Genomic DNA, 21,853 nt, shown 5'->3' on the forward strand with positions numbered 1-21,853 from the left:
TCTTTTTTACCCTAGGAGGGAACAAAAAGGCATTGTTTTAGGGCCAGAACCTCAGCTGCCGGGGAATGGCTCTGCCTCTGGGTTTTATTCTCTTCCTCTTTGCCATAAAATCAGTCATGGAGCTTGGGAGTTTCTGTTTGTTTGTTGTTGTTGTTTCTTTTGAGATGGAGTCTCGCTCTTTTTGCCCAGGCTGGAGTGCAGTGGCGCCATCTCAATGCACTATAACCTCTGCCTCCCGGGTTCAAGCAATTCTCCTGTCTCAGCCTCCTGAGTAACTGGGATTACAAGCACCTGCCACCATGCCTGGCTAATTTTTGTATTTTTAGTAGAAATGGGATTCACCATGCTGGCCAGACTGGTCTTGAACTCCTGACCTCAGGTGATCTGCCGGCCTCGGCCTCCCAAAGTGCCGGGATTATAGGCATGAGCCACCGCACCCGGCTGGGAGTTTGTTTGAACTCATGCCTGTGTGACCTTGTCTTTGTCATGACCAAACACTAGTACAGCAAAAAGTGTCCCTCATGACCATTTATATATATATATATATATATTTTGAGACATGGTCTCACTATGTTGCCCAGGCTGGTCTTGAACTCCTGGAGTCAAGTGATCCCCCCACCTTGGCCTCCCAAAGTGCTGGGATTATAGGCGTGAGCTACCGTGCCTGACCTAAGACCACTTATTTGTCCCAAGTCTTGCTGCTACTCCTTGGTGAGATCCCAGAAGCAGAACACACCATACACGTGACGGGAGAACATAGGGTAGGAGAAGAAAGACTCTCGTGGAATCTTACATGTTGGAGCTGTTTGAGGGCCCAGGTTCCTAGCTTAGCACCAGACCATAGAGGAATTCTGCTTTTTTCAGTTACATCAACATTTCAAATTTTTTAGCCTGAGCTCTTCAGCTGGCATTCCAGCCAGCCCCACCTCCTGTGTTCCCTTCTACTTCTGCCTCATCAAGGCTGTGGGCGTTTCCATCTTTTCTTTTTCTTTCTTTCTTTTTTTTTTTTTTTTTTTTTTTTGAGACAGAGTTTCACTCTTGTTACTCAGGCTGGAGTGCAATGGCATGATCTCGGCTCACCACAACCTCTGCCTCCCGGGTTCAAGCGATTCTCCTGCCTCAGCCTCCCAAGTCGCTGGGATTACAGGCATGCGCCACCACGCCCCACTAATTTTGTGTGTTTTTTTAGTAGAGACGGGGCTTCTCCATGTTGGTCAGGCTGGTCTCGAACTCCTGACCTCAGGTGATCTGCCCGCCTCGGCCTCCCTAAGTGCTGGGATTACAGGCGTGAGCCACCGTGCCCGGCCTGGTTTCCGTCTTTATACTGACTCCAACATGAAAAAAGTGCCCAGACCAGAGCCCTCCTTCCTAGTGGACCATCAGTTTCTCCACAGAAGCCTTCACTAGAGCTGCCGGTGCTCTTTCTGGAAATCCACGCGATCTGGAACTCAGTGACATCCTCATTTGCACAGTCTCCTGCTTTCACATATATTCCTGTGCATGAAGACTTCGGGGGAAGAGTGGCTTGGATAGAATACAGATCACAACAGATTTGGGATCCCAAAAGAGACGTTGAAATGTTGAAGCCATGTCTACGAGAGTGATCTGTAACAGATTTGAGTGGAAAGTGATACTCTTGGGTCCAGTCTACCAGGTTCTCAAGTCCAGGATGTGAGAGGTATTTTCATGGCAACACATAAGAAAAAATATTCAGCTGTACACGGTGACTTATGCCTACAATCCCAGCACTTTGGGAGGCCGAGGTGGGAAGATTACCCGAGCCCGGGAGTTCAAGACCTGCCTGAGCATAGCGAGACCCTGTCTGTACAAAAAATTTTAAAATTACCCAGGTGTGGTGGCATGCACCTGTAGTCCCAGCTACTCAGGAGGCTGAGGTGGGAGGATCACTTGAGCCCAGAACATCGAGGCTGCAATGAGCCATGGTCATGCCACTGCACTCCAACCTGGGCAAGAGAACGAGACCCTGTCTCAAAAAAAAGAGAGAAAAAAAAGAAAAAATACTCCATTTGAGATGACTGCAAGTTCAGTATGTGCAGCATGGATTAGGTGTGATTGCTAATGAAAGCTAATTTGGTCTTGAGTGCTGGAGGGAGGAGTAGCCTGTTTGCCAAGAGATGTTCCGGTCCCTGCTATGCGTTGGTTAACACTTAGTTGGCGCATTGTTTTCTGTTCTTTTAAGAAGGACATTGACAAGCTGGAGTATGTTCAGAAGGATAAACAAGGTATTGAGTCGTATGAGGAATTACAAGGAGGAGAAGGCCAGAAAAGAGAAATCTTGGTGTAAGCCAGTTTTAAATGTTTGAAAGGACTATGCAAGGAAAGGGCATTAAGTCCTTGTTTTTTTGTGATTCTGGAAGGCAGGAGTGAGAAGTCTTCACTGAAGTCCAGAGAGAACTGTCTCAGTTGTTCAGAACAGAAATGTTTGCCTCAGGAATGTAATGAGTTCACTGTCACTGGAGGTGTGTAAGCAGCGGTTTGACAGAGACTAAGATGTTAGGAACCTGCCCTGTGGTGCTCAGTCTGCCTCATACAGGCCCTGATGCAACCACCAAATCCTGGAATGTCAGAGCTGGGAGGACCCTCTACGCTGGCCTCTGATGCAGCTCTTTGATTTTACAAATAAGAAAAAAGTCTTTTGTACTGTGTTGGTGCCAAATATTGCCTTTCCCTTGGCTTTATTCAGTGAAGTTGACTGCAAGAGAAAGCCCTGTTCCAGCACCTATGGAGCTCACCTTAATAATGCCCCTAACTTGGCTGCTGCCTGTGCCTCAGCGTCACAGGTATCTCAGGCCAGAGGTCCAAGTCCTGTGAGTGTGGCCCAGCCCACTAATAGCCAGAAGGACATGTCTCACTGAACCCTAGAACCACAGAGTCTGTTTCTTGGCTCATGCTGGAAAGCCCTGCTCCCAGCAGGTCTGTCCTGGCCTTGGTTCTTGTGGCATGTGGCATGTACTCATTACCTGTTGGGAGCCTTTGTATTCGAGCCACGAATCCAGCTCTTCTCCCAGGAGGTGATGTGAAAGGAAGGGGTAAAGGCCAGCTTCAAAGCCCCTTCTTCCCCTCCCGTTTTCCCTGTTAGATTTGCAGCCCCGTGTTGGCCAGGCCTGGGAATTGGGTCATTCATAGTTACAGCTCAGATTCCCCGAGCACGTTTCCACCCCACACACACCTCAGCTTCAGACACTCCATAAAGCTTTTGGAGCTGAAACATTTTCTTTTCTTTTTACTTTTGTGAAGTAGGTCATTTTGAGTGTGAAGTATTATGTTTTCCCTTTTTTCTCCTTCCCCCCAGAAGTCCTGTGGTTGAAAAGTTACGGACATAGAATCTATATCCGTGACTATGACATTATTCAACTGGAAGAGTGATTTTGAGGGAGAAACGACCTAAAACTCTGAGAAGAAGAGAATTACTGACACATTAGGCTTTTAGCTGATCCACGTTTAGGGACCAAGGTGACGATAGACAAAAACCCAACCAGATGTTTAATTGTAATTGGCTGTGTGTAAACGGCTTGAGACCAGCCTGGGCAACATAGCAAGACCCTGTCTCTACAAAAAAAAAAAAATTTTTTTAATTAGCCGTGAATGGTGGTGCATGCCTGTGGTCCCAGCTGCTTGGGAGGCTGGGGAAGGAGGATCACTTGAACCCAGGAAGTCGAGGCTGCAGTCAGCCGTGATCGCACCACCACACTCCAGCCTGGGCATCAAAACAAGACCCTGTCTCAAAAAACAAAACAAGATGTTAATCTGTGTTAGGAAAGTCTTAAAAGGCGCCGGGACCGTTGGTAAAACTGATGGCACTCAGTTGAAAGAGTTAGCTCTTCAGTGGATGCAAGCAAACAGGTGACTCCAGCACTTTGCTCCCAGTCATTCCCAAGTTGGTCTGTCATTTCACCCCCTCCTCATTTTCCTGGAGCTTCTGAGGCCCCCCCCCCCACTTCATGGTTCAACACTTGTCCAAGTTGACTTCTCTGCAGTCTTTGCAAGCTAGTCCCTGTGTTGTCCTGGCCACTGGGGAGCTCTGATTTGAGCATGTCATTCAGCCTCTTGACTGTGGGGATTGATTTCAGCCCTGTGCTGCCCATGCTGTCTGGCTTTCCATTTAGGAAAGAAGTCTAGGAAAAGCTCATGCATTTCTCTTTGGGCCTCCACGGTTTTTTTTTTTTCTTTCTTTTTTCTTTTTTTTTTATAGAGGCTGGCCTTGAACTCCTGGGCTCAAGCAGTCCTCCCACCTCGGCCTCCCAAAGTGCTAGGATTACAGGTGTGAGCCACTGCGCCTGGTCCTAGGCCTGCATGTTTAAAAGAGGTTCTTGACCAGACGTGGTGGCTCACGCCTGTAATCCCAACACTGAGTGGAGACCGAGGCCAGGAGTCAGAGACCAGCCTGGGCAACATGGTGAGACCCAGTCTCTACTAAAAATACAATAATTATCCAGGCATGGTGGCAGACCCCTGGAATCCCAGCTACTTGGGAAGCTGAAGCAGGATAATCACTTGAACCCGGGAAGTGGAGGTCGCAGTGAGCTGAGGTCATGCCACTGCACTCCAGCCTGGGCGACAGGGCGAGACTCTGTCTCAAAAAAATAAAATAAAGCACTCCAGCCTGGGCGACAGAGAGACTTTTGTCTCAAAAAAATATAATAAAAACTTCCCCCTTCTACCTCCTTGACCAGAGACCTCACTGCAGGGACTCTCTGAGATTTTCCTCTTGAGCCCAAATCAGCTGAGCTGTGGTAGTGAGTCCTGGGCCTATTCCTCCCTCCCTGCAGAGTTGGGAGATTTTGAAATTATCAGGCATGGGCAGGGGCCAAGGCAGGGCGGATTAATTCCTCTGCAGCCTGCTCTCAGCGCTTGGCCACATTTGATCATTCACTCACATGGAAGTGCAAGGCCTGAGAGTGAGTCGCTGGCGATGGTGGCCACCTTATTGAAATAGCATGTTAGCATTTAAACAATATTAATACTATTTGACTCATTACATATACAAAGGCCAGTTAAAGTGCTTCCATGTGTGTGCTGTTAGTTCTGGCGGGCGACTCCTCAGATGGCTTTATGTGGTTTCAGACAACGTTTTAGCACATTCTTAAAATACCCACAAAAGCCTTTATGTAAAAACTCATAAATGCAAACCACATAAAAATTATTTTTTCCTTGTTTCACATCGTTATGATCAAAGTACAGTAGGTAAGAAATAAATTTTCAAAAACGTGTTGTGGTCCCTCTTTAATTAATGCTTCACGCGCAGAGCAAAGCCATAAACCATGTAGCGGGGGCGCTGTCTGTGCGCCCTGCAGTCACCTCCCACCTGAAGGTGCCGGAGCGCCCCGACAGCACTCGCAGGAGAGGCTGGTGCTTCTGGGCGATTCTGAAACAGGCCTTTCTAACCACGCAGTCCTCTGCTCCCTTTGTCTCGGAATGTCAGGTTGAGACTTGTGGCTGCTCCAGTCCCTGGAGATCCCTTTTGGTGAATGGAATGCAAGTCCATTCTTGAATTATTGTAGTGTTTGAGCTGTACCTGCAGAGGCCAGGTCTCAGCACGTCTGACTCACCTCAGTTGGAACACCCCGATTCAGAGAGGGAACAGATTCAAAGTGAGAGACTGACCATGCCGCCTCTAACTCTGTCGCCGTTGTTTCTTTATTAAGTCAGATTGATGGTAAATTAGGATACTACCCGACTGAATACTATCCTTGCTGTTAAAAATGATTATGGAGATCATGCGGCTCCATGGAAAAATGCTAATGATTCTGTGCCAAGTGTAAAAAGCCGAGTTCAGCATGGTACTCTTGCTGTGCTTACAGTTATATAAAAGTCATGCATCTGGACTGGAAGGGAATTTGGAAAAATCAGATTTATGGGATAAGTTGATTTATGTCATTGTGGGCTAATTTTCAGATTTCCTTTTTTAAAAAACAATAATGTTCCTGCAGTAAGTTTTAAAATTGTGAGTAAAAGAATAGTAACCCCACAAGGAGTGACAATTGAGCTTGCATTTTTACCTCCCCTGGCTCCAGCATTTGAAACTTTAGACCTGGTCACTGTGGCCCGCCAAGGAGAAGCTGCCCGTAGTGGGAGCCAGGCCACGGGGTGGGACGTTGGAGTGGAAACGGCCAGTTCCACCCTATAAAACTTTAATGCGGTTGTTTTATTTTTCTGGAAGAAACGGAACGCTCAGGGATGGGACTGAGGGGAAGCAGCCGTGGGCCACCTGGTGCTTTTGAACTGGTCACCAGAGGGTGTCGACAAGGGCTGTCAGGCCATCGGGATTTCTCCTGGTTCCCCTCCAGGGCATCCTGACCTGCCTCTCCCCAGTGTCCCAGCACACAGAGGAGAGCAAGCCTTGGGCAGGCACAGCACCGCAGCTCTGCATGGATCTGTGAAGGAGCGGAAGGATGAAATGCCCCTGGGCTGCAAGCCTTCTTTCCAGAATGGCCGAAGGAAAGAAGGGATTATTGGCCCATCCTTTTTGCCAGCAAAGTGGGGTTTTTTTGTTTGTTTTTCTTCCCCCTCTTTTGATGTGGGGCTGCTCTCCCTGTAAGCCGACTGAAAGGGAAAACCGTGTGGTAGAACCAAGCCATCTGTTGCCAACAGGAAGGGTATTAGCAGGTCTGTTATGAGTTGCTCTTCCGTCGGTAGTATTGATGTGCCTCGTAAGTTAACTTGCAAGAATCCAGGAGAACAAGCCAGAAAGGCTCACAGAGCCCATGCTGCCAGTCATCTGAGCCCTGCTAACCCTCAGGTCCAGCAGGGCAGTCCATCCCTCTCCAGGTGTTCCGGGAACATTGCAGAATGGCCTGATCTCTCCAACTCTGTGTGGGCCCGGTCCAGACCAGGAGGGCCCTATGGAGGCAGATGGGGTCTTGGGCCCTGGACCAAAACACTCATCTGCTTACCTCGCCTTGCCCCAAGGATGGGGACTTTGGAGCAGACTGGAATAAAGGAAATGATCTTCTGGAGTGGGATCTCTGAGTGCCAATGTTGGCCGGTTTCCTGGACATCACCTCTGCCAGCAGTGAGCTCTGGGCCTCACAGGTGTGTCTGTTCATCCAGTGGTCCTTTTCCTCTCGTAGGAAAGGATGCCTGTGCTGCACCTGGCCAGAGCCAGACCCTTTCCCACCCTGCGCCATTTGACCAGCAATGGGCTCAGCATCTGACACCTGACACCTCCATCCGACAGGTGTTCCCTGAGTGACACTTGTGTTAGCCAGACAGCCCTGCCCTCATCTGCCCTCCTGCAGACTCACCCGTGGACACATCATAGTGTACTCGGTTTGAGAGCTTAGTCATAGTGGGTAGTGCCGGAGAGGGGAATGGGACAGGATGTGGTCCTGCCGCAGGGGCTGGCCGCAGCCTGCCTGAGGGAGCCCTGGGCAGGGGGCCAAGGGTAGCCCACCTGAGTATTGGCCCCCTGGATGCTCTGCAGGTCTGCGGGTTGGAGTGAGGGCAGACCAGCCAGGGCACCCTCATTCTCCTGGGAGGATGCCTTGCTTCCTTGGTCTGGTGGTCTCTTAGTTACATTATACTCTGGTGTATTCGTGTACTGATTTTTCACAAAAGCTTTTTAGTTTGGAATGGTATGACTTACTGTAAAATTGCAAAAAGAAAAAAAAAGAGTACAGAGAATTCTTGTATACCCATCACCCACATTCTGTAAATGTGTATTTTTTGTTATATAATAGCTTTGGTGAGACATAATCTACAGATACATGTTAATTTCTAGTACTTAATTTTACATTAACCGATTGGCAGGTGTCTACTTTTCCTAATTGTTTTTGTCTCTCAACAGCTGTAGAAAGTAGATTAAGTCCCTGAGGCCCATATTCACACCGCTGGTCCCTTAGTAAATAGTTGTTGGACGCATGCATGCATGAGCATAACTCATAGCTGGGCGTGCTAGAGCTGTCACTGGGTCTGTCTGACTCCCAAGCCTGTACCCACCCAGTGCACTCTGCGGCCCACCTTCCCAGCTGTCCGGGGCTGAGGGCAGGGTGCTCCCAGAATGCGCCTGCCGCACTGTGGCTTTGGGGCTTAATAGGTGTCAGAGAGGCCCCAGACTTTCTGATAAAGATGTGCTCACCACGAGAGATGAGATTGCTCACAGTTTCGTTGGTTATCAACAGAGATGAGATTTCTCTCTTTGGGGCTTAATTGGGGTCGGAGAGGCTACAGACTTTCGCCACAAGAAATGAGATTTCGCATAGTTTTTGTTGGCTATCAACAGCATTTGCGGTTCCCATCAGCTGACTCCACCCCTCACCTCTGCTCACGGCAGTCCCAGTGAGCCACAGTAGTTGACCTGGGTCTGTCGGGTTTGGGATCCCAGACTGATTCCCATTTCTCATCTAACCTTTTTGTTCCCTCTTCCATTTGATCGTAGTTAGAAATCCCTCTTCCATTTGATTATAATTAGAAATGTTTCTGGGCCAGGCGCAGTGGCTCATGCCTGTAATCCCAGCACTTTGGGAGGCCGAGGCGGGTGGATCACTTGAGTTCAGGGTTTTGAGACCAGCCTGGCCAACATGGCAAAACCCCATCTCTACTAAAAATACAGAAATTAGCCGGGTGCAGTGGTGCACACCTGTAATCCCAGCTACTCAGGAGGTTGAGGCAGGAGAATCGTTTGAACCTGGGAGGCGGAGGTTGCAGTGAGCCGAGATGGTGCCACTGCACTCCAGCCTGGGAGATGGTGAGACTTCATCTCAAAAACAGAAAAAAAGAAAAGATGTTTTTGCACTGAGTCGGATTTGAGGAGGAAGCACTGTCTCAAGCTGCGCCCTTCATTTCCGGCTAGCGCTTTGTAGGAGGTTGCTCCGAAAGGCCAACTGGAGCCCTGGTCTGCCAGGCTCAGGAGGGATCAGGGTGTAGGGAGTTTGTTGCTGTATTTTCTCATCTGCCCTGTAAAATATCCCAAAAGACAGAAATATCGAACAACTGTGGTGACTCCAGTAGTCATGGCCTGCATGGATTGTCACTGGATGTCAGTCGTGCTGCGTTCTTTATCTGGGAGGAGTGTGACGCCCAGAGAGGTTCAGTAAGCCAAAGACCACAAAGCTAGAGGAGGTGGCAGAGCCCAAACTCAAATTCATCTTTATGACGCCTAAACCTACTACACACCCAGGAATGCTGCACCCCCTCCCCCAGCCACAGAACGATCAGAACACACCCAAGGATCGGCTCCCATAACTGTCGCAGGGAGGGCCCTGAATCCCAGAATCTTTGCTGAGCAGCAGCCTGGGACCCAGGCTGATGATCTGTCCTTTAGCATCTAACAGGCACGTTGGCCTGTTTCCTGCAGGTATTTTGAAGGCGGCGTCTCATCTGTCTACCTCTGGGATCTGGATCATGGCTTTGCTGGAGTGATCCTCATAAAGAAGGCTGGAGATGGATCAAAGAAGATCAAAGGCTGCTGGGATTCCATCCACGTGGTAGAAGTGCAGGTACTGCCTCCCAGCAGCTGGTGGCACGGGCCGCTAAGTACAGATGGCACACCAACCAGTGCCGCGCTGCTCTCTAACAGATGCAGTAGGGGGATGCTGTGATCTCTGAACCCCCAATTCTGAGAAATGCCTCAAAGCCATTTGGATAAAGATAAGTCAAGATTGCAGTAGTCATTGATGATTAAGTTCCCAGAAGAAATACATAATTACAAATGTCCCTTTAAAAACCAGTTGGGATTTTATAAGAAAGATAATATTGTGAGGCCAGGTACGGTGGCTCGGGCCTGTAATCCCAGCAGTTTGGGAGGCTGAGGTGGGCAGATCACCGGAGGTCAGGAGTTCAAGACCAGCCTGGCCAATATGGCGAAACCGCATCTCTACCAAAAACACAAAAAACATTAGCCAGGCGTGGTGGTGGGTGCCCATAATCCCAGCTACTTGGGAGGCTGAGGCAGGAGAATCGCTTGAACCTGGGAGGTGGAGGCTGCAGTGACTTGAGATCGCACCACTGCACTCCAGCCTGGGTGACAGAGCAAGACTTTGTCTCCAATTTAAAAAAAAAAAAAAAAAGGGTAATATTGTGATAATGACCTAGGAAGGGAGATGTTAGGATGACCCTAAATTCAAGGGGCCACTTCAGGCTCTCCCTCAGCTCAACAGATCTCTGTCTTGTCCTTCCAGGAGAAATCCAGTGGTCGCACCGCCCATTACAAGTTGACCTCCACAGTGATGCTGTGGCTGCAGACCAACAAATCTGGCTCTGGCACCATGAACCTCGGAGGCAGCCTTACCAGACAGGTAGAGTTACCCGCTCATAGCCACTTGCCAGTGCCCACAGGTGCTGGCCTCAGTGCTGACCTGCAGAGATGAGTGAGCAGGTGCCCCATTTAGGGTAAGCGTGTTCAGCCAGCTATAAATCCACCATCTAAGTAGGGCTTTGCATTTTCAAATAAAAGCTCTCTGGGCTGTGCAAGGTTGCCCACAGCTGCTGGCACTCTGCTGGCCTCCTGCTGAGGGAGGCCAGGTGCTGGCCGTGGCTCCTCCTTACCCCTCAGGGCCCCGCACATCCCCATGCTTCAGCTCATGTTTTGCTGTGAGAAGTGGTGCTTGGCCCTGTTTGCCATCTCTGTGGCCATGCCCAGCCCATCAGTCAGGCCAGCTCTCTGGGAGCAGCTTACCTGAGCTCAGAGTGTCTGCACCTTGCTGCCCTCAGTGTAGTCCAAGGACCAGCATCAGCATCACCAAAGAGCTTGTCAGAAAGGCAGAAATATCAGGTCCCACCCAGACCTAGCATATCAGGATCTCTATTTTCACAAAATTGCCCAGGTAATGTGTGCACATTGAAATTTCAGAAGTGCCCTACTGGATACCTCTCTCTTATCCATCTTTTGTTTGGGTATCACTAGCAACCCTTCTCCACGACGTTGTTCCCAGGTTCTGTCTAAGGCAAACTCGGACTTGGACTGGAAGGTACTGCCTCCCCTGAGCAAACTTGCCTGCCCTTCTACCTTAGATGCTCCCATAAGCATCTGGGTGGGTTTAAGAACCTTGTATAAAGGACCCTGTTCAGGACCCTTTACATTCCCATCCCAAGAGAAGGCCTTAATCTTGTGCCAGTGCAGTGCCACAAGATGCCTGGCGTAAAGGGGGAAGAGAAAGCATAGACCAAGCACAACTGGGTTTCACAAGGACCCCTCTTTGCCTTCGGAGAAGTCGGTATTGGCAGAAACAGCACAGCCTTGAGAGCCTCAGCGGGGCGCCACTTTCTGCAAGGATGCCCTTCCATTCTCGGTTCCAGCAGTCCCTGACTGTCCACTGTGAGAATTCCTTTTAACATCAGAGATCTCTTTCGGTAAGATAATTATGCTCTCAATAGCTGTGGATAGAAAAAATATGACCAAAAGGATCGATGCAGTAAATTTTTTTTTTTTTTTTTGAGACGGAGTCTCGCTCTGTCACCCAAGCTGGAGTACAGTGGTGTGATCTCGGTTCACTGCAATCTCTGCCTCCCGGGTTCAAGCGATTCTCCTGCCTCAGCCTCCCGAGTAGCTGGGATTACAGGCGTGCACCACCACGCCCAGCTCATTTTTTGTATTTTTAGTAGAGATGGGATTTCACCATGTTGGCCAGGCTGGTCTCGAACTCCTGACCTCAAGTGATCCGCCCACCTTGGTCTCCCAAAGTGTTGGGATTACAGGCATAAGCCACCACGCCCGGCCCAGTGTAGTAAATCTTTTAAGTGAATTTGCATTCTACTAGTTACAACAACATCTACATGCATTGAAAAAGTAGTGGCGCAAGGTGAATGTCAGCCGTCATACCTGGGACCCTCCCTCCACCTATAGAAGCTCCACTGCCTCTCCTGTGTCAGAGGGGCTGGAGGCCAGAAGGGATGTTGCGGTCCTCTTTTTGGCCTCTGGGCAGGGATGTCACAGTCCCATCCCAGGACTACTCACTAGTGCACACGGGGGCACTTAGCCTTTTTGCGTGGAAGTAGACTCCTATCTTCCAGGGGCCATTGGCTGGGGAGGAACAGCTAAACCCCCAGGCAGCCAGCTCCCCTGCAGCCTGACTCTCCCACATCCTGCCACCTGGGGAGTGGGTGGAAAATCCTGAATCTGTATCCAGAGACTGCTTCCTGTATCACTTACCACTCCAGGCTGTTGATAATTCCACCCGGTTTACAGTGACCTGGACAAATATTTAATCCTCAGCCCTCCTAATAGTTTAAATCAGAGCTGTGAGCCCATGGCCGGAGTCTGGTTCCAGCTTGCCGTGAGCAGTGTCTCCTGCCAAGCTAAACCCAGGCCTGATGAGTGCCTGTCCTCAGCACACCTTGGCCAGGGCTTCGGACTTTGTTTGCGTTGCCTTTTGCTCTGGGGGCTTTAATGAGGAAATTAATGCTCTGCCATCATTCTAACGGCCGATCACCACATCATTCATTTGAGGTGCATTAAAGCTGGGGCTGGGTTCCAATGTAAGTAACTACAGAAGGGGGAGGGATTGCAATGAGGTAGACAAATCTAAGTTAATGATGCACAGCTTCTGAGCAAACAGGGGAAGTGAGGGTTGCAGAGCTTGGCTACGGGTCCCAGAGGAGCCTTGGAAAAACGCCTGTGCTTGTTTGGATGGGAGGCGAAGGGTTCTGGGAGAAGTGAGCAGATCAGTGAGCATGAACATGCATGGTTTGCAGGCTGTCCCCTTGGATTAGATTGTAACCAAGGTCAAGTTATTCTCATTTAACAGGTGAGGAAACTGAAGTTCAAACTTAAATAATTTGCCCATATAATTTAACCAGTAAGAAGCAAAGCCGGGATGTGAACCCAGATTTGCCTGGTGAGAAAAAAATATGCTACTTTCTACCACGCCAGAACTGTTTTGGTCTTAATTCGTCCTCTGTGCCTGCCATTTGGTGACTGCTAAATAGTCAGATGGAAGTGCATGGAGCAGTCAGCTCAGTGTAGACAGGACTCTGTCTCAGCAGCCGGCATGAGCAGCTGCAGTGGACCTGTAGCCTCAGGAGCAAGCAGGATCAACCCTGCAGAGCCGCACACAGGGTCAAGGCTCCCCAGGTGTGTGCTGAGCAGCGCCGCCCTCTGGGCCCCTCCCGCAGGTGTGCGTTTGTCTTTCAGGATGATCTCCTGCTGGAAGCCACTTGGCCACTGGGGTGTGTTCACTACTAGAGGCTGTCAGGAGGGCTTTGAGGTTTCTAGGGAGTCCAATGATCTGATTGGATCTGTGTTTTCAGAAGGTGGTTCTACCAGTGGGCTTGGGGGATGGGTGGTCAGGGGGAAGCTGTTACAGTCATCAAGGAGAGAGATGACAAGGGCCTGGATCAGGCAGCCCTGGGACGGTCAGAGGGGACAGCCCTGCAGCAGAGAGGTCAGTGAAGAAGCTAGTGTCAGTCTGAGGCATGAGGTGGCAAGGGCAGAAACAGAAGGGCAGGGGAAGAAGGACAGGCTGGGAGGCATTCTGGAGTGGAGTGGTCAGGGGCTGGACGACCAAGATGTGAGATGGGGGTCAGATGAGAGCCCCTCACTGGAGTTCCTCCTTACACAGTCCTTACAGCAACCTGGGCCTGGGGTTTTCCTCTGGAAACCTGGCCTCATCCAGGTCACCCACACTCACATGTCCTTGCCCCACGTGTGTCAGGAAGGAAGGCTGCTTGGTTTTGGAGCTGTCTCCCCAGGCCCACAGTGCCAGGCCCTAGCCCCAAGAGCCATCCCAGCCAGCATCAGCACCCTCAGCAAGGCCCCGTGGGTCCTCAGCTTTTCCAGGGTCCTGTGGCCCAGCCTGCCTCACCCCGGCAGCAGCGGCAGCTGCCCTTCCCTGTGTGTGGCCCCGGGCGCACCCTTGTCTTCCTGTTTCCCACGGCCCATCTGGAGAAGGCCGCCAGCTTTGGCTTGCTGGCATCTCGCAGGGGTCCCTTCCGTGGGCACATTAGGCTATGCCCTGTGCCCACTCGTGTCCCAGTGTAGGCGGCTGGTGGTAGGCCAGTGGCCGGGGCAGAGCGCCACTCTCCTGGGCACGTGGCCTGCCAGCCAGCCAGAACACAGCCAGACCAGGCGACGCTCCCTCCACCTAGCCCTGCCTCCATCGTTTTCGCCTTTTATTTCTCCCACCTCCAACCACCAAAAGATGTTTCTCAGGGACGTCAACTGGAAGACAAGGTAAACAGCTAAAGTCTTCTGGCAAATTCCCGCAGCAGTGAGGCTGACGGAGTGAAGGTGAACCGCAGGCCGGCCAGATCATACGTTCCTGCCAAGGCTTGTGGATGTGTGTGAGGAAAGGCGGGCAGAAGGTACCCTCTGGCACACTGCCATGTGGCCCCCCATGGGAGGGTTGTAGAGCAAGTGAAAAAAGGTTGCAAGCCCCAAGTTCCAAAATGTTGAAAAGGAAGTTGTACTGAGAGGTCACTTCTCCTATGTGACAGCAGAGACGTGGGAAAGAGGCAAGATTGTAAATCTCTGGAAAGAGATCCAAGGTTTCCCATCCGGGGAAGGGCCCTGCAGATGTTCGTTTGATATTTTCTCAGCTTCTAAATATTTAGAAATGAAGGTGGAATGTTTTGTTGAGTGGGGAGATCAGGCGGGTCATTGGCTAGTGAACAGTCTCTCCCCACTCAGCAGTAGACACCCCCAATATATCTTCAGGCAGTAAATCCCCAGCAGAGGCACTTGCCTGTGTATCCTAGCAGGAACATCCTCTTTGACTTGCATTTGGCAGTTAGGCCAGGCAGTATATTTTTGTCACAGGGAAGAAGCCCATTGCCCTTCCAGATGCAGGGAACAAAGGGTGGGCCGGGCCCAGCTTGGCAGTTCCAGGAGTGCACGCTCGCTGGGGAGGCCTGGCTGCAGCTGCACACACGCTCCTCGTGTCCTGTGGGGTTGCCTGGGTTCAGGGGTGGAGATGCTTGAGCAGCGCAGCTTCAAGGGGCGGCTGGGTTTTTGCCAGATGACCTAGGGTGGAGTGACCAGTGCCTGGCTGAGAAGGAAAGCTGGCCTGAGACAGGCTCCCCACAACCATCCCGTGCTGTGAAGGGCGGAAACAGGAGACGAAGGGACTGGAGATCCCTGGCAGGAGGCGGCCGAGGCAGGGATGGACCCTGCTCAGGTTTGCTGAGCCCTGGATTGTGGTTTGTCCTTCAGTTTTCTGGTAAAGGATGTATATGAAACTGAGCCAGCAGAGAGATCTCATAAAAGGAAGCAGGTTTCAGAATCACCCAGACCTTGATTCAGATCCTAGCCCAGGAACTTTCCAGCTGTGTGACCTAGACAGACCTCCACCTCTTTGAAACTCAGTGTTGATAATGCCCATTTTGAAAGATAATAGTTCCAGCACTTTGAGAGGCTGAGGCAAGAAGATTGCTTGGCCAGGGGTTCGAGACCAACCTGGGCAACAGTTGCACTGCCCCCTACTCCTTCACCCCTCCCAACAAAACAAAAAGTTATCTGGGTAGGGTGGCATCTGTGGTCCTAGCTTCTTGGGAGTCTGAGATGGGAGGATCACTTGAGCCCAGGAGTTTGAGGTTATAGTGAGCTATGATTGCACCATTGCATTCCAGCCTGGGCAGCAGAGCAAGACCCTGTCTCTAAAAAACATAATAAACAAATTTTATTTAAAAAAAAAAAAAATGGAAAGATCGGGCGCAGTGGCTCGTGCCTGTAATCCCAGCACTTTGGGAGGCCAAGGCAGGTGGATCACGAGGTCAGGAGTTCGAGATCAGCCTGACCAACACGGTGAAACCCCATCTGTACTAAAAATACAAAAATTAGCTGGGTGTGGTGGCACGCACCTGTAATCTCAGCTACTCAGGAGGCTGAGGCAGGAGAATCGCTTGAACCTAGGAGGCAGAGGTTGCAGTGAGCCAAGATCACGCCATTGCACTCCAGCCTGGGCGACAGAGCAAGACTCCATCTCAAAAAAAAAAAAAAAAGGAAAGATCATTGTAGAGTAGAAACAAAAAACTATTTTACACACAGTTTTATGCTCAATAAATAATAACTTTTGCCAGGTGTGATGGCTCATGCCTGTAATCCCAACACTGGGAGGCCAAGGCAGGCAGATCACTTGAGCTCGAGAGTTTGAGACCAGCCTGGGCAACAAAGTAAGACCCCATCTCTCTACAAAAAATACAAAAATTAGCCAGGTGAGGCAGCATGTACCTGTAGTCCCAGCTATTCAGGAGGCTGAGGTGGGAGGGTGGCCTGAACCTGGGAGGCTGAGGTTGCAGTGAGCCGTGGTGACAACACTGTGCTCCAGCCTGGGCAACACAGCCAGACCCTGTCTCAAAAATAAAAATAAAAACAATAACTTTTACTGCTACTACCATATATCTTGCAAGGAGAGGCTTTTTGAATATGTACAATTCTAGATTCAAAATGTTTCTAAACTGGGCAACCCTAACTTTCCCTGGGAGGCCGTCTGACCACCATCTTCTGGCCTGGCTGCACGCCGGGTCCTGACCTCCAACCCACAGCACAGTGTGGTGACCAGGAGGATGCCACAGGCCAGAAGAGTGCTGGGGATGGAGCTGTGCTTTGACAATTGGTGAGAGCTGCCATTCTGGCAAGTCCCGCTCTAGGCCTTTTGTGTACATTTGTTTATTTAGTGCGAGGTGAAGGCAAAGAAATGGAGGCCTAGACAAGCCCAGGCCCTTTCCTCTCGGGCTGCGGCACAGGAGGTGCGGGGCCTCAGCGCTGGTGAGTGGGGCCCATGCCTTAGGGCCACGCCCTGCGGGTCGCGCTAGAAGATGCTGCGTGGCAGTGGGAGGTGTAATATATCCCCTCTGGGGGAAAGGCTGCCAGCTTCCAAACACTTGCCTGTGTTAGGGCCATGGGGAGGAGGAGAGGCGCCTGCTGGGGACACACGGGCCAGGCTCCGGCTTCAGACACCATTGGAACCACCTTGTGGAACATCTGCAGCCACAACACATAAAAATGTTTTCCTTCCGGCAGCCACTTTCATAAGGATGTAATAATATATGCAGTGCACAAATGGTTCTATTTTTGGTGGGTCGGTATTGCCACCGAGCCGACCCTGACCAGGTGTGGAGGGGAGTGAGCAGGGGCGGGCAAGGGGGCTGTGGAAATATGGCCGGGTGCACCGAGCCCTGTGCCCCTCACTTCCCAAGCACCTCTCTCCTTCCCTCCCCAGCCGCTGCGTGGCCATTTACGTGGGCTCAGCTTCCCTGCCATGGGCTGAGGGGGGCCTGTGTTCTAGGGGATCAGTCTGCTCCTGGGGACAGTGTCGCACACTGCAAGACCCAGCCCTCTCCTCCACCCGACCTCTTCTACCTTTGTTGGCTAAGGGGTTTCGCCTGTTTGTTGTAAGACGGCTCTTGATTCTGAAACACAAAGATGGTAACCACGAGGCCAAATTGCTGATGTGACTGGACTTGCCCAGGTGACCCAGGACCTTTGCTGATGGCCGTGACCTCTCTTTGGGTTGTTGGTGCCCATTTAAAATGGGGCCCACAGTGAGCTCAAAACCCTCATCCCTTCCCTAGGGTGGCCGGGAATCTGCCGTCCACATGGAGCCGGGGAGGAGGAGAGACTGATTTGCTGGAAGGACCTCATTCATTTCCATCCAACCCCCAGGCTTCCCTGCCTGCCGAGCTGACTCCAGCCAGCCCTGAGCCTAGGCACAGTAACCACCTTCACGTCTGGGAGAACACACAGTCCCCGGAGGCCAGCATGCAAAAGTTCTTTTTGAAGCTGGGTGGATGGAGCCCCCTCCCTCCTGAGGGTGCTCCCCAGCTCCTGTTGAGCAGACAGCCCACCCCGTCGTCTTGACACCAGGGTTTTGCTAGTGGCAGATAAAGATGATGTTCCAGCAGACGCTCCAGTGCTGCCGAGGGTGGTGTGTTTATTAGACCTGAAATGAGAACTGTCACTCTCAAGCTCATGGGCACTCTCACTACTCCTGTTTTATGGAGACCCCCTGGGGTCTGAGGGTCGAGATTCCTCAGGATGACTCGCCAGAGTGTGCCAAGACAGATGGGAGCAGAGAAGCCGGTCTTTCTAGCATTTCTCTCCCTCTTTTCCACTAGTCCTCAGTAAAACAGCCTTGCCAGAACCAGATGTCTTTTTTCTGCAGATATTTACTGTTATGACTTGGGAGGCAGCAGGTTCTGGACTGTTGACCTCACCTAGACCCCCTCCTTGTCAGATGCCACCCGTTTTCTCAGACCCGTCGGTCTCCCAGACCACATTGCTTTGTGAGCAGATGCCTGTCAGGGACAGCTCTATCAGAACAGACCGAGTCCAGCCCAGTGAGCCGTGATGTTCTCTCACTGCTCGGTTCCCCCGCTCTGCCATCTACAGCGACATAGGTTGGGTCTGTTCCCCTGGCAGACAGCAGGCCTTCAGAGCCCTGCCAGAATCTCTTGTGTCTTCCCTAGCACACACACATCCCTCCCCACCCACCACCGCCAGGCCTGGATAGCCCTAGTTCTTTCCCATTTCTTGGTGTCAGGGTGTTCAGACCTTTTAAGCAGATGAACGCTAACTCATTCAAGGCTTTTAAAACCCAGTGCCTTAGCAGGGTACAGTGGCACACACCTGTAGTTACAGCTGTGTGGGAGGATTGCAGGAGTTCCTGTCTAGCCTGGGCAACATAGCAAGACCTTGTCTCTTAAAAGAAAATTAAAAAAAAAAAAAAAGTGCCCTAAACTGAATCCAGCCCTGCAGATGTAGCTGGGCCAGGACAGAACAGAGGGGAACCACTGCCTTCCCAAGCAAGCGATGGAAACTGGCAGCTGCAGTGTCTTCATCACGTGATGGGGTGGGAATGCTGCCCCTTATCTGGGCACAAGGAATAGTGTCATCTGTGCACCTTAAAGTTGCACAAAAGCTTTCCTAGTAGCGACATCTCGTCCTTGTCAAACTTGAAATTATCTAAAAACCACAAGTCTCTTCATAGGAACTGTTTGCAAGTCAGCAGTTCCCCATTTTGTACTGCATGAAATGCACCCTTGAGCCTAAATATCTGGCTTGCATTTGCCCTGGTACATTTAACTGGCATGGTGAGGTAGGAGGAGCAAAGGCGTCGGAATCTAACAGTGCTGTATGATTCTTGCTTGTTTAAGCTTCGGTTTCCTTGGGTTTAAAACAGGGTTCCTAGGAAGCTGAGATGGAAAAAGCTGGCTGCCGCCTGGCTCCATTCCAAGTTGCTGCTCTCGTTCTGTAGCTAGCCCAGGTTTCTGGGTTCCGTATTAACCCTGTGACCATCTCAACCCTTGACACTGTCGATAGGAAGCTGGCCATTCTCTCAGCTGGGCCTTTACTTACTAAGTCCTGGAGAAACAAGTTGACCAAGGGCAGGCAGAGACTGCTACAGGGTGCCACATAATGTATGCAGTGCACAAATGGTTCTATTTTTGGTGGGTCGGTGTTGCCAGCGAGCTGACACTGACCAGGTGTGGAGGGGAGTGGGTAGGGGGCTGTGGAAATGTGGCCAGGTCCCTACCCCTATCGGCAGAGGCTCCATCCTGCCCTTCCTCTCAGCCACAGGTGCAGGATGGTAGATGGGAACTTGCCAGAAGGATGCGACCCTATTTAAGTAGTTGTGTTTTCTTCCAGCCCAGCATCCCCACCAAAACAGGAAAAGAAGTGCTCTCGTGCAGGGGTTATTCACAGTGAGCCTGGCTGGCTCCTCATGATCTCTGAGTTTAAAACGTGCCAGCAGATGATTTTAACGATCCCATCAAAAATTGTCTGGATCAGTTTCGAGCTAGCGTTTCCTTGCAGAGGCCATTCTTCCTTTTTTTGACAAAAGTTGGGTCAGCCAGGTGCAGTGGCTCATACTTGTAATCCCAGCACTTTGGGAGGCCGAGGCAGGTGGATCACCTGAGGTCAGAAGTTCAAGACCAGCCTGGCCAACATGGCAAAACCCTGTCTCTACTAAAAATAAAAATAAAATAAAATTAAAAAAAAGCCGGACGTGGTGGTGGGCACCTGTAATCCCAGCTACTGGGGAGGCTGAGGCAGGAGAATCACTTGAACCCAGGAGGCAGAGGTTGCAGTGAGCCAAGATTGCACCATTGCACTCCAGCCTGGGCGACAAGAGCGAAACTCCGTCTCAAAAAAAAAAAAAAAAAAGATAAAAGTCGGGTCAGTGCTGCCGCCCCCAGTGTCAAGAATTGCAATCACAGGTCGGGTTTGCCCGACCCTGGAAGCCTGGTCGTTTAAAGTGGCTTGGTTCTCTCCTGCCCTCTGCTCACCCCCTCTTAACCAGGTTGGTTCCATCTTTCACAGCCTGAAAGTCAGTCTCCCTGATGAGGAGATGTAGAAATAGATGAGAAGCAACAGAGCCCGTACCCTCTGAGACAGTATCTTCCCCCAGACTCCACCCTGTTCTCCTGGTTCCAAAGAGAGGAACCCGCCTTTTGCTGGTTTTTCTTCTGTGGGCCTGGTCTCATTTTGAACTCTACCCTTTCTGATGCTGTTCTTTTCTTCCTCTTTCTTGATTATTTATTTCAGCTTCCACATTTTATTTCAACAACATCAGTCATGGTAGCTGCGTATTCCTATTTTCAGTGTAGTAACGTTGAGCATTTATGTTCCTAGCACTCTTCCAGGTACCCTGTGCGTTATGAGGCAGGCACATCTCTCCTGAAAGAATTTATATTCTTGTCAGGGAAATAAGGCTTCAGATCAGAAAAAATTTGGGGTAAAGTGCCGAATTCCTTCTACCCTAACCTGCCTCCATTTCCTCCCTCCTCCGAGTTGAGATGATTGGGTCAGAGCCAGCTCTTCCTGGGCTTGGGAAGAGGAGATGGGGCTTGAGTGCTGCTGCCCCCCCTCATAACCTCAGAGTCTGTATTGAGACTCTCTTGCTCAAACTCCCCTCGCAGAGTAGAACGAACAGGCCCTGGTGCGAGGAAGGGTTTGACCCAGGCTCTGCCATTGCCACCTGCATGACTAGGGTGAGCCACTGAATCCCTCTGGCCTGAAGTCTCCGTCGGAGGTTGTCTGTCCCTCCCTGCGAGACTGCAGCAGATGGCACCCCAAAGCCACCATTTGGGAGTGCCAGGGCGCAGCAGCAGCACAGAAGCTTCCCCTGCAGTGTCAGGCCCTGAACCTGGGGTGGATGGCCCAGTGTGGGCCTGCGCCTGCCAGTAGAGGCCTGAAGACAAACTGAGCGAGTCTTCTCCAGTTGGCTCGGGTGAGCTGGTGCCTGCCAAGGGCTGCTGCTGTGGCTCTGGGCATCTGCCTGCTCTACCATGGGCAGCAGCAAAATCTTCTCCCTTGGAAGTGGGGACTCTGGGCTTCTGCCCTCTGGGCTCTTTATGGTCTGAAACTGAAGTCGGTTTGTGCTTCAGTTCCCAGGCTGCAAAACTGGCCTTGTCATACCTGCAGCTGGCTCTGCGGTGGGAACAATAGGCTCTTTGCAGACCATGGAGGTGGGGTGGGCTGTCTGCCGTTCTCAGAAAGCTCTGGCTTTCTCTGACTTGGAATGTTTCTGTCTTTTGCAGATGGAGAAGGATGAAACTGTGAGTGACTGCTCCCCACACATAGCCAACATCGGGCGCCTGGTAGAGGTGAGTGGCCTGGGCTCTGGCTGGCTCCTGCATTGACCCACAGCAGTGACACTGCAGCCCCGGAGCCGCTGTGCTGGCCTCCTTCTCTGCTGCTTTCTCTCAGCTCCACAGCAGCCGGCAGAGCGCTTCTTGGATTTTACCCTGGCCTCATATTTTCGGAGCCTCTGATTTGGATGCCAGCAGGCTCCAGCTTCAGGGCCACCTCCTGCTCCACCCCCAGACCTGGGATCCCAGAAGACTCTGCTCAGGCGCTGGCTCTGGGGCGCACTAGGTCTTGTCTCCCCTGATCGCCTAGGTGTGAACAGGGCCCTGCGCTGGGAGAGGAAGCAGATCCCAGGAATGCCAGTGGGCC

At 51.2% G+C, this 21,853-nt stretch overlaps 2 protein-coding genes across 7 annotated transcripts in view; both read left to right on the top strand.

Moving 5' to 3' along the window:
• CAPZB (capping actin protein of muscle Z-line subunit beta) overlaps nucleotides 1-21,853 on the top strand; it is a 146,544-nt gene that overhangs the window by 118,640 nt on the left and 6,051 nt on the right. For all 6 annotated transcript variants that reach the window (XM_004024786.5, XM_055386213.2, XM_019011935.4 and 3 more), the window contains 3 exons: nucleotides 9,317-9,458; nucleotides 10,140-10,256; nucleotides 21,436-21,501. In XM_004024786.5, the coding sequence (XP_004024835.1) occupies nucleotides 9,317-9,458; nucleotides 10,140-10,256; nucleotides 21,436-21,501 (325 nt within the window). The remainder of the gene's footprint in view (nucleotides 1-9,316; nucleotides 9,459-10,139; nucleotides 10,257-21,435; nucleotides 21,502-21,853) is intronic.
• LOC101142173 (uncharacterized) lies at nucleotides 12,794-21,469 on the top strand. Its single transcript, XM_004024790.5, has one exon. The coding sequence runs from the start codon at nucleotides 12,900-12,902 to the stop codon at nucleotides 14,130-14,132; it is 1,233 nt and encodes a 410-aa protein (XP_004024839.5). The 5' UTR covers nucleotides 12,794-12,899; the 3' UTR covers nucleotides 14,133-21,469.

Source organism: Gorilla gorilla, chromosome 1 (genome assembly GCF_029281585.2).
Source record: "Gorilla gorilla gorilla isolate KB3781 chromosome 1, NHGRI_mGorGor1-v2.1_pri, whole genome shotgun sequence".
NCBI classification, from domain to species: domain Eukaryota; kingdom Metazoa; phylum Chordata; class Mammalia; order Primates; family Hominidae; genus Gorilla; species Gorilla gorilla.

What these genes read in the sequence shown, in the direction of transcription:
- LOC101142173 (XM_004024790.5), top strand. Translation starts at nt 12,900, where the DNA reads ATGGAGCAGTCAGCTCAGTGTAGACAGGACTCTGTCTCAGCAGCCGGC.